The sequence below is a fragment of the Mobula hypostoma genome, chromosome 3 (assembly GCF_963921235.1).
Source record: "Mobula hypostoma chromosome 3, sMobHyp1.1, whole genome shotgun sequence".
In the NCBI taxonomy this organism is placed as follows: domain Eukaryota; kingdom Metazoa; phylum Chordata; class Chondrichthyes; order Myliobatiformes; family Myliobatidae; genus Mobula; species Mobula hypostoma.
This window is the reverse complement of record NC_086099.1, coordinates 24,982,238-24,994,812: the sequence shown is the minus strand read 5'-3', so window position 1 is coordinate 24,994,812 and position 12,575 is coordinate 24,982,238. Positions and strand designations below refer to the sequence as shown.

At 38.7% G+C, this 12,575-nt stretch overlaps 1 protein-coding gene across 1 annotated transcript in view; it reads right to left on the bottom strand.

Annotated features, from left to right (window-relative positions):
• Window positions 1-12,575, bottom strand: part of dnai1.2 (dynein, axonemal, intermediate chain 1, paralog 2) — a 206,416-nt gene that overhangs the window by 28,922 nt on the left and 164,919 nt on the right. The window contains exon 19 of the mRNA XM_063042782.1: window positions 7,613-7,712. Coding sequence (XP_062898852.1) covers window positions 7,613-7,712 — 100 coding nt within the window. The remainder of the gene's footprint in view (window positions 1-7,612; window positions 7,713-12,575) is intronic.

Below are 12,575 nucleotides of genomic sequence, written 5' to 3'. Positions count from 1 at the left end.
AATAGTTGTGTCACTGGGAAATTTACAGATGGCATTTGAGCTGTGCCCAGTCACACGATCGTGGGTGTAGGGAAAGTAGAGCAGTGGGCTAAGCACGCATTCTTGAGGTACACAAGTGTTGACTGTCAGCAAGGAGGAGCTGTTATTTCCAATCTGCACAGATTGTGGTCTCCAGGTGAGAAAGTCAAGGATCCAGTTATAGAGGGAAGTACAGAAGCCCCAGCTTTTGGAATTTGTTGCTAAGAACTGAGGGTATGATTGTGTTGAACACTGACCTGTAGTGAAAAAACAGCAGCCATATGTAGGCATTACTGTTGTCCAGGTGATCCAAGGCTGCTGAAGACCCAGTAGGATTGCACCCCTGGAGACCTTTTGTGACGAGAGGCAAGCTGCAGCAGGTCCAAAGTCCTTGCTCAGGCAGAAGTTGATTCCAGCCATGACCAAACTTTCAAAGCACTTAATCACAGTAGATGTGAGTGCCACTGGGCAATAGTTGTTGAGGCAGCTCACCCTGCTCTTCTTGGGCACTGGTATGATTACCACCCGTTTGAAGCAGGTGGGAACCTCCGACTGCAGCCGTGAGAAACTGAAAATGTCCTTGAACATTCCCACATTCCCACCAGTTGGTCCGCACAGGTTTTCAGAGCCCTAACAGGTACACCATCAGGGCCTGACGCCTTGTAAGGGTTCACCATCTTGAAAGACATCCCAATATTGGCCTCTGAGACAGAGATCACAGGGTCACCAGGTGCTGCAGGGACTGGCACAGGTGTAATTTTATTCTCCCTTTCAAAGCGTGCATAAAAGGTGTTGAGCTCATCTGGGAAGGAAGCATTACAGCCAATCATGATGTTAGGTTTCAGTTTGTAGGAAGTAACGGCCTGTAAACCCTGCCAGAGCTGATGTGGATCCGATTCTGTCTCTAACTTCCGCTGGAATTGTTTTTTTCCCCTTAAAATAGCATTCCATAGGTCGTACCTCACCTTCTTGTGTAGGTATCGGTCATTCAAGATCACCGGTCTTGAATGCCACAGATCTAGACTATGAATCTCCTAGTTCATCGATGGCTTTTGGTTATGTTCGGTATGTTCTGGAAGGGACACACCTGTCGACACAGGTCTTGCTGAGGTCAGTGACAACTGTGGCATATTCATTCGGACTCGGAGATGAATCCCTGAATATTGTGCAGTCCATTGACTCAAAGCAGTCCTGTTAAGTGCTTCCCTACCTCCCTTCACCATACCTTTTTGGTCCTCACCACTGCTGCTGGGGTCTTTAGTCTCCACGTATACATTGGGAGTAGAAGTACAGCCAGGTCATCAGACTTTCCAAACTGTGGACGTAGGTATTGTTGATGGTGGTATAATAGTGGTCAAGTGCATTGGCATGTCTGGTTCTACAGATGATACGTGTTATGATACGGTAAATGTTCAGACTTCTTCAAGCCAGCCTGGTTGAAATCTCCCGCAATGATAGGGAAGGCATCAGGATGTGCAGATTGGTGTCTGCTGATTACATTGCTCAGCTCCTCCAGTGTTTTTCTGATGTTGGATTGAAGTGGAATGTACACCACTACCAGGATGATTGCAGAAAACTCCCTCGGCAGATAAAATGGGTGACATTTGACCACCAGATGTGTTCTAGGATAGGTCAGCAGTACTGAGAACCACCATGTTTGTGTACCATGGTGAGTTAATCATAAAGCATATTCCACCTCCTCTGCCTTTAAAAGACCTGAGGTGTCCTACCTTTGCGGAAAATGGTGAATTTATCATGCCACAGTGCTGCGTCAAGAATTGCTAGCATGAGCCACGTTTCTGTAAAGCAGAGTACACAGTTGTCCCTGATGTCCCTCTGATAACTCCAATCTTGCTCTGAGGTATTCAATTTTATTTTTCAGACACTGTACATTCACCAGCAGGATAGTCAGGGGTGGCAGTCGAAAGCCTCTGCATTTCAATCATACCTGTAGACCGGTGCGATGTCCTTCTTCGTTTTTTAAAAAGAGAACTGCACTCACGACCCAAGTCCGCTATCCGAGGTTAATCAATTTTGAGTATCGAGAAGATATTTTAAATGACTTAGAATGATGCTGCTTACTGAAGTACTCATGGCTCTGACTGTAGATTTCAGCTGTAATAGTCCTAAACGGGAATATTTGAATGAATCCCATTGAAGCAGCACGAAAAGTGTTGCTGCTTAATGGCGCCATCTTACTGGAATTCCCTTGCTCCTTTCTAACTTACCAGGGCCCCAGCTTCTGTGCTCTCATTCAACTTACTAGAATCCTGTACTCTCTTGAAATGTACCTGGTTCACTGAGAAATTTATTATAATTATTCATACTCCATGAAGAAATGAATTAAATATGTCTGGGTAGTAATTGCATTACATTCAAAATTTGAAATCCTAATGTACTTAGGAGATGATGCTACTATGTCCTCAGAGATGAAAGATGTAGCTATTGATGCTGGTATAGGCCCAAGCTGCACTTGCTTTTTTGTGGAATACATGGAACAGCCTTTGTTTCAGCCCCATTCAGGCCCACTCTTTCAACTCTTACTGGTATTCTGATGACTGCATTGGTGCTGGTTCAAGCAGCCATACAGAAATTGTAAATTTCATCACTTTTACTGCTAATTTCTATCTTACTCTCACCGTCATATGGTTCATCTCTGAGTTTTTCCTTCTCTTACTGGATTCTCCATCAACATTTCAGAAAATAGACATGTCACAAATATTCATTACAAACCCACAGACACCCACAGCTATTTTAATTACATTCCTCACCACCCTGCTTCCTGTAAGGATTCCATTAAAAAGAATATCTGAAGGGCTCCATATATGAAATGTTTCTATTTCCTCACATACTCCCTGACCTATTGCAAGTTTCCAATATTTACTGTTTGTATTTCAGCAGCAAGCAATTGAAAACCAAAAAACACAAGGATTCCTAATCAACTACAGTTGAAGTCAGAAGTTTACATACACCTTAGCCAAATACATTTACACTCAGTTTTTCACAATTCCTGACATTTAATCCTAGAAAACATTCCCTGTCTTAGGTCAGTTAGGATCACTACTTTACTTTAAGAATGTGAAATGTCATTATAATAGTAGGGAGAATAATTTATTTCAGGTTTTATTTCTTTCATCACTTTTCCAGTGGGTCAGAAGTTTACATACACTTTGTTAGTATTTGGTAGCATTGCCTTTAAATTGTTTAACTTGGGTCAAACATTTTGGGTTGCCTTCCACAAGCTTCTCACAGTAAGTTGCTGGAATTTTGTTCCATTCCTCCAGACAGAACTGGTGTAACTTGAGTCAGGTTTGTAGACCTCCTTGCTCGCATACTCTTTTTCAGTTCTGCCCACAAATTTTCTATCGGATTGAGGTCAGGGCTTTGTGATGGCCACTCCAATACCTTGACTTTGTTGTCCTTAAGCAATTTTGCCACAATTTTGGAGGTATGCTTAGGGTCATTGTCCATTTGGAAGACCCATTTGCGACTGAGCTTTAACTTCCTGGCTGATGTCTTGAGATGTTGCTTCAATACATCCACATAGTTTTCCTTCCTCATAATGCCATCTATTTTGTGAAGTGCACCAGTCCCTCCTGCAGCAAAGCACCCCTGCAACATGATGCAGCCACCCCCATGCTTCACGGTTGGGATGGTGTTCTTCCGCTTGCAAGCCTCACCCTTTCTCCTCCAAACATAATGATGGTCATGATAGCCAAACAGTTCAATTTTTGTTTCATCAGACCAGAGGACATTTCTCCAAAAAGTAAGATCTTTGTCCCCATGTGCACTTGCAAACTGTACACTGGCTTTTTTAAGGCGGTTTTGGAGCAGTAGCTTCCTCCTTGCTGAGTAGCCTTTCAGGTTATGTCGAAATAGGACAGGTTTTACTGTGGCTATAGATACTTCTCTATCTGTTTCCTCCAGCATCTTCACAAGGTCCTTTGTTGTTGTTCTGGGATTGATTTGTACTTTTCACGCCAAAGTACGTTCATCTCTAGGAGACAGAATGCGTCTCCTTCCTGACCGGTATGACAGCTGCGTGGTCCCATGGTGTTTATGCTTGCGTACTATTGTTTGTACAGATGAACGTGGTACCTTCAGGCATTTGGAAATTGCTCCCAAGGATGAACCAGACTTGACATCATTTTCTGACCTCAATCTGATAGAAAATTTGTGGGCAGAACTGAAAAAGCGTGTGCGAGCAAGGAGGCCTACAAACCTGACTCAGTTACACCAGTTCTGTCTGGAAGAATGGAGCAAAATTCCAGCAACTTACTGTGAGAAGCTTGTGGAAGGCTACCCAAAATGTTTGACCCAAGTTAAAAGGCAAAGCTACCAAATATTAACGAAGTGTATGTAAACTTCTGACCCAATGAGAAAGTGATGAAAGAAATAAAAGCTGAAATAAATCATTCTTTCTACTATTATTCTGACATTTCATATTCTTAAAATAAAGTAGTGATCCTCACTGACCTAAGACAGGGAATGTTTTCTAGGATTAAATGTCAGGAATTGTGAAAAACTGAGTTTAAGTGCATTTGGCTAAGGTGTATGTAAACTTCTGACTTCAACTTCATCTATGGTTTTGCAAATTTTTGTACTAATGTACTTTGTGGGATGTCCTGTCACAGAGAAGTAAGACATTTTATTAATAAATATTGCCACCTGTCTCTTTCCATTGCATCAATGTCCTTGTTCATGCTCACGATTCTCTCACCCATGCACCTAAACCCCCAGCCCCCCAACACCACCACATAGCATATTAAACACTATTCTCCAACCTCCCCTCTCCCATTTTGTGTCAACAATCTCAAAGGATCAATCTATTCCAGCTGCTACCATCCGGGAAACCGGTACCACAGCATAAAAGCCAGGACCAATAGGCTCCAGGACAGCTTCTTCCACCAGGCCATCAGACTGATGAACTCACGCTGATTTGAGTGTACTCTATATTACATTGACTGTTCTATTTACTATAAATTATTATAAATTACTGTGATTGCACATTGCACATTTAGATGGAGATGTAACGTAAAGACTTTTACTCCTCATGAATGTGAAGGATGTAAGAATTAAAGTCAATTCAATTCAATTCAATATATAAAAAAATTAAATGATATGGAAATAATTTTGGAAAACACAGCTGAAGCAGAAGACCAGTCATGGTCTTGGTGTAAGGCAGAACAGGTTACGAAGATCAGATGGCCACACCCTATTAATAATTCTTGTGTACATGTGGATCAATGATGGTATGAAGTTAATTCAGATGAGTCACAGAAAAATCAAAATTTATGTCATTAAATTAATAAGTCTAAGAGTGATAACAATTTGTAAGAGAGAGATTGTATGAAATTGGCTTAATAACCCAAAATACATTGCTCAGGCCACACAGGACTAGAAGACATTTTCTGCAGATTAATCAAATTAATTGCAAGGGGGGATAAAAATGTTTGTTAATTAAAGAAGGAAAAGGTGTCACTAGTATATTATATTAAATTATTACATTATCTTATTTTGGTGTTGTTCTATGTATGATTAGCCAAAACAGTCTATGAAAGACTTTGGAGAAAAAATTATTTAGGTTACAGGGAAATCCTCAACTTTAATTTTTAGCTCAATATTTGTTCCATTTATTTCTTGGACAGGAAAGGAAACATACTTAAAAACAATCATGACTCATGATAAAGTCTTGGAAGGATTCCATGTCTTTAAAATTTAAATACAGCCGCATTTCTAGGGTGCAGCTGGTGCTAAACTGCATTTAAAATGATTTCAATTCACAACATCTTAAAGTAGCATAATTTCTGTCACCTTGGGATATGTTATGGTACTACTAATCTATTAATACTAAATCTCCGGACTACTAATCCAGAGGCCTGGACCAACAATTCATGACATTTGTGGGATTTAAATTCAGTTAATAATTTGGAGAAACTGTAACATGTCTTAGAAATGATAATTAGAAAATTCACTGATTCTGGCAGAATGCAATCTGAAGAGCAATCAACAGATTATTGGTAAGTGTCACCTCACAGCAATTCTCCTCAGGATGATAGTACACCAGACTCCTTTGTCATTCGCTGCCACAAACCTTATGCTAGTCTCATAGACTGAGTTGGTTGACACTGAATCACAACAATCTGTAGTCAGGGCCCCAAGGCAAGAGCTGGGAATTCTCAAGGCGACCTGAAAGGTAATCAGCAACTTTCTTCCTCTCAAGACTCCAGCAACAGATAAATTACATCCCAGGAGTTCACAGACTAGGAGTTAAGGGATTGCATTCTTTCCCCTTTAAGACTTCGTTAGATTATGACAGTTAAGATTGTCTCAGTGTGGTAGCTTCATTGGCAGTGCCAGCCATACCTTATACTTCCAATCGTGATTGCAGAATAAGTAACTGTGATCAAATAGCAGCTGTCCAAATGTCAATATTCCAGTTGTCAATGTAATCTGAACTTGCTTTCAAAGGTCCACAGCAATGTAATGCAATTAATTGTAAAACAACCCGAAGCAAGATCTGTTTAAATATCAACCATTTCTCTGGCTAGAATTAAAGTAAGGAGAATCAGACTCTTGTAAAGTACAAAACTTCACTGTTCATATTATAGTACTGGAACATAATGCAAAGAAATATAATAAGACATATTGGAGGTGGGAAGATGGCGGCGCGATGCAGCTCGCAGCAGCCACTCCAGTGATGGTGTCTGTTATTTGTCAAGTAGGGTGCCGTGCACAATCCTGATTGATGGAGACGGACGTGAGAGCACGGAAGAACATCCGGTGAAACTTCTGAAATTGCTGCTTCGCTGCTACTGTGTGGTCCAGAATCTCCAGAGGAGAAGGCCCTGAGTCCCTGGCTTTGCTTGTTGCTCAGCGGCCAGGGTGGGGTCGAAGCGCTCGGCAGAGGATGGTGCTTGGAGAGGCTGTGTCGGAGGGGCTGGTCGGAGGCTCGAAGTTTTCGGACAGACTCAGAGTCCGCTGCGGTCGGGTGCTTCCAATGGTGCTGCATCGGCGAGTTGGCGGCGCTTGGAGGTTCATGGCGGGGATAGTTCCTCTCTTCTGCCGCCTGCATGAGATGATGAGGCTATCGAGACTTTGAGACTTTTTTTTTAACCGTGCCCATGGTCTGATCTTTATCAAATTATAGTATTGTTTTGCACTGTTGTAACTATACGTTATAATTATGTGGTTTTGTTAGTTTTAGTCTTGGTTTGTCCTGTGCTTTCTTGTGATATCATTCTGGAGGAATGTTGTATCATTTTTCAATGCATGCATTTCTAAATGACAATAAACGTAAACTGAAACTAGCCTTTAGGCAGATCTCTTCGAAATGTTAATAATGATGTGTGAAATTAGGGTGATTAGACTACAGGCAGTGTTTAAAAATGTCCTTGTCTCTGATCAGAATTGCCTTCTTCTTGGATTGTAGGATTCAGGAGATTGCTATCTAACAATTAAAGAATTTATAGATTTGATCAAGATTTTCTATTACCCTTAATATTGATTATTTTATATAGCATGTTTAATTAGCTCAATGTAATAATTTGCAAAGTTGACAGTTTTAGAAATAATTTGCATAATAAAATATTACCTTTCCAGATGTTGTTACTGCTGCAAACACAGTTGAAGAGTATGGTGACCAAGCAACATCTCCAACTGGTGAATTTAGATCATAGGTGAACAGTGGATTCCTGGAAGAGAACATACACTATTTAAAATAAAAACTATTTACTTCTTGGATAAACTCAATTCTTGTACTAGATTAATTCTAATGCTTATCTTAAATGGAATCATATCTGTCACTGTACATTAATAAACTGATGTCTTACATAAACACAGACTTTCCAAATGGCATTTATGTTTTTGTTTTGTTTAAGTTGAGTGTTACATTCCCACTGGTAAAATGTAGTCCAATTTAAAGTGTATCCCAATTAATTTGCTGGTGATTAAATAGAAAACATTTATGGTTTGTCAAATGAAAAGAAGTGCACATAGATCCAACAGCATTGAAAACAAAACTTGTCAAAGATTAGATGAGCTCCACAAGAGTTCTGAGCATCCATATTGAAGATAAGAAACAAATATAATCAAAGTCTGGCTGCAGAAAGAACTATCAGCGTTACAAACTCATTCAACTAACTTTATACCAAGTGTTGAGGTATGGATTAGTAATGACTATATCTTTAATTGGCGCTCAGCAAGATGAAGTAAAAAATGCTGACCTTCTCTGACAAATAACCCAAGGTGGAATGGAAACAAATGCAATGGTAAAACGTTAAGCTAACTGCACGGTTGAAATCCCACAAAGTGAGGTTGTGAGCCATCCATACCATTGGAAAACTGGAAGAATTTGTTCAAGTCAGGTGACCTGTTGCCTCACTTGCAACAACTGTTTGGCGCCCTGACTGGAGGTGAAGGAGAAGGTGAATGGGCAAGTGTATCGCTTATAGTGATATGTACCAGGAGGGAGATTAGTGGGGAGGGATGAATGGACAAAGGAATTGCAGAGGAAACAATCCCTATGGAAAGTAGAAAATGAGGTGAGGGTAAGTAAAGATGCCATTGCCAGAAGGTTTGATTAGTAACCATAATAATATCAAATGAACACAAATTAAAGATTATTGGTAAAAATCCACAAATCATTGCATATGATCCAGAAAGCTTATTAGATCTAGTAGTCAATGCTTGTTTTTGAGAAAATACAGCAAGCAGTCTAGAACCACTTCTAAATTACACTCTTTCAAAAGTAATATTCAATGAATGCATAGAAAAAGTACTTGGATCCTGAAAAATCTCCAAATTCATCAAATAATTTTAGCAAGGCAGGGGTAGGTTCCTTGGGATTAGAAATATAAACCAGTAAGTGATCAGCGTACAGAGAAATCTTATGAATGGTCTCATTCACAAGAATCCCATGAATATTTTTAGCTTCACGGAGAGCGATAGCAAGGGGCTCTAATACTAGGTTAAATAACAAAGGGCTCAATGCACGATCTTGTCTTGTCCCCCGTGAAAGCTGAAAAAAAGGGGATCTACAGTTATTGGTAATAACAGTAGCGATAGGGGTTTTTTTATATCATTCTAATCCAATTATTAAAATTAACACCAAAACCAAATTTCTCTAAAATATTAAATAAGTATTTCCATTGGACTGGATCAAATGCTTTTTCAGCATCCAAAGAAACAACACATTGTGGAGTTTTAAAAGAAGACGAGTATATAACATTAAATAATCTCCGAACGTTTGAGAAAGAATAATGACCTTTTATAAAGCCCCACACATCAAAGTTGCTGGTGAACGCAGCAGGCCAGGCAGCATCTCTAGGAAGAGGTACAGTCGACGTTTCAGGCTGAGACCCTTCGTCAGGACTAACTGAAGGAAGAGTTAGTAAGGGATATATAAGAGAGAATCTCTTACTAACTCTTCCTTCAGTTAGTCCTGACGAAGGGTCTCGGCCTGAAACGTCGACTGTACCTCTTCCTAGAGATGCTGCCTGGCCTGCTGCGTTCACCAGCAACTTTGATGTGTGTTGCTCGAATTTCCAGCATCTGCAGAATTCCTGTTGTTTGCGTTTTATAAAGCCCGTTTGATCTTTAAAAATAATTTTATCCACAATATGTTCCAACCGATTGGCCATTATCTTTGACAGAGTCTTAGCATCGACATTCAATAATGAAATAGGCCTAAATGAGGCACAATCAGTAGGATCTTTATCCTTTTTAAGAATTAAAGAAATAGAGGCCTCACAAAAGGTAGAGGGTAAATCACCTTTCACAAAAGAATCCCTAAACATTTCCAACATATATGGAGAGAGCAATTTTCTGATTTTTTAATAAATTTCTACAGGGTAACCATCAAGTCCAGGGGCCTTACCAGATTGCATTAAAAAAATAGCTTTATGAATTTCAGCTTCAGTAATTGGGGCATCAAGAGTTTGTTGATCCTCAACAGAAATTTGACGAAAAGCAATCTTTCGTAAAAAAAACATTCATTTTGGAAGAATCTACTGAAAATTGAGATTTATAAAGTTCAGTATAAAAATCTTGAAAAATCTTATTAATTTCCTCATATTCCCAAGCCAGGCTACCAACTTCCCTAAGAATTTTCAAAATTTGCCTTTTGGCTCTGGCCGTTTTTAATTGAGATGCAAGCAGTTTGTTATTTTTATCCCAAAACATATAAAATTGACTCTTTAACTTAAGCAAATAACCTTCAATAGGATAGGTTAATAGTAAATTATATTGTGATTGGAGTTCCACCCTTTGTTTAAATAAATCAATATTAGGGGAGATCGCAAAGGTATTATCTAAGTCTTTAATTTGTTTTGAAATTCTATCTAATTTTACTTTAGTCTGTTTTTTAAGCTTAGCTGAATAAGAAATGATATGACTACATAAAAATGCTTTAAATGTATCCCATATGATTAATTTAGATATACCCCCATATCATTTAAAAGAAAAAAATCTTTTATCTGGGTTTCAATGAAGCCGACCAAGTCAGAGTTTTGCAATAATGTCTGAGACAAATTAAATTTTCACATAAGTGAACTGTTCCCTTTAAATGAACCTGTTCCTATATATGATAATATTCCTTTCAGAGTCACAGATTCCTTTAGATACTTAGGTGTTCCAATTACTAAAAAATACAGAGATCTTTATAAAGCTAGTTTTGTTCCCTTGGTAGATTCTATGAAGTATTTATTTAGTAGATGGAATCCACTTACATTTTCACTTGCTGGTCGCATCCATGCAGTCAAAATGATGATCTTACCAAAAGTTTTATTTTTATTTCAGAACATCCCTGTTTTTTTTGACTAAGAAGTTTTTTGATCAGATTGATTCTATTATTTCATCTTTTATTTGGAATAATAAAAAACCAAGAATTAATAAATGTCACTTACAAAAATTAAAGAAGGATGGAGGTCTTGCTTTGCCTAATTTAAGAATGTATTACTGAGCTGTTAATGTGCGATATATGTCCCTTTGGTTACACTGGGTCGATAAGAACGATCGGCCAATTTGGGTAGACTTGGAGCTGTGAAACAGTTTTATTTAACTTCGTTATTGGGAGCTGCTTTACCTGTACAATTAGCTAAAGTTGCTATTTTAAATGTATATCCTGTGATTAAGCATTCTTTACAAATTTGACTCCAGTTTTGTAATTTTTTTATCCTTAAAAAATTTAAACTTTTTATTTAATTTATCGAAATTACTTTTTTAAGCCTTCACTGAATGATCCTTTTTTTTTACTTTGGAAGAATAAAGGCATTAATTCTTCTTTGGATTTATTTGAAGAAGATAGACTGATGTCTTTTGAGCAATTAGTTGATAAATATTCTCTTTCATACTCACACTTCTTACAATACTTTCAAATTAGACATTTCTTACAAAAATATTTAAGTAATTTTCCTTACATATTGGATGCTGACCTGTTAGATATTATCACGAGTATGAATCCTTTGATGAAGCGTTCCATTGGAAGAATTTATAATTTACTATTACAATGGGATAAGCGTCCTCTATTTAAGATTAAACAAGATTGAGAAAAGGAACTTAATTTGATTTTTGTGACGGAGGACTGGACGTGGATTCTGAAGTTAGTTAACTCTTCTTCGATCTGTGCTAGTCATTCACTGATTCAATTCAAAATTGTACACCATTACTATTTGACGAAGGAGAGATTGTCTAAAATATTTCCTAATGTTGATAGTGATAGATGTAAAACTGAGATAGCTATATTGACACATATGTTTTGGTCCTGTTCTATATTGAAACAGTTCTGGAAGTCAGTTTTTTCGACAATTTCTAAAGTACTAAAACTTAATTTACAACCTAACAAATTAACTGTGCTTTTTGGAATAATTCCTCAAAATATGGGTGGTACCTCTTTGCCTGATCAACACGTTATTGCATTTGTCACATTGGTAGCTCAGAGGGCCATTCTGTTGATGCGTCAGCTCCCACTTTGTCACAGTGGTTCCATCAAGTGATGCTATGTCTTAGTTTGGAGAAAATTAGAAGTGGAAACTTTGAGCCTTATGTTACGTACCCCGTAACTGGGTTGCCAAACCAGCAGAAATGGATCACTCAGTTGGAGTCTGGATTACTAGAACTAAGAAAGTTTTATTAAAGAAACAAGCAACACAGTAATCGAAAGGATAATAAATGCAACAGTTCAGCAATGATAAACACACGTGCACAGAATTAAGATAACAGGATCAACCAAGCTCTATCGTTGTCTAGGGGTAAATGACCAATTTCAAAGTGACACAAAGTCCAGTTCAATTTAGTTCAGTTCGCAGTAATCGTTGCCATGGCGATGGACAATGTGGGGGGAAGGAGAGAGAGAACGAGAACGAATGATCATTCCAAAATGGCTTCCACTCACAGACCTGCGATATTGCTCATAAGCAGCTTTCGGGCGAGTCCTTTGTGATGTCACCTGAGGTCACCGACTGTGACCCCTCCTCCAGATGCAGTCGATCCTCTGCAGTGACCCGGCACCCAAGCTAGGGTGGACACACACCGGGTTCCCACTGATCGTACCTTTCCAC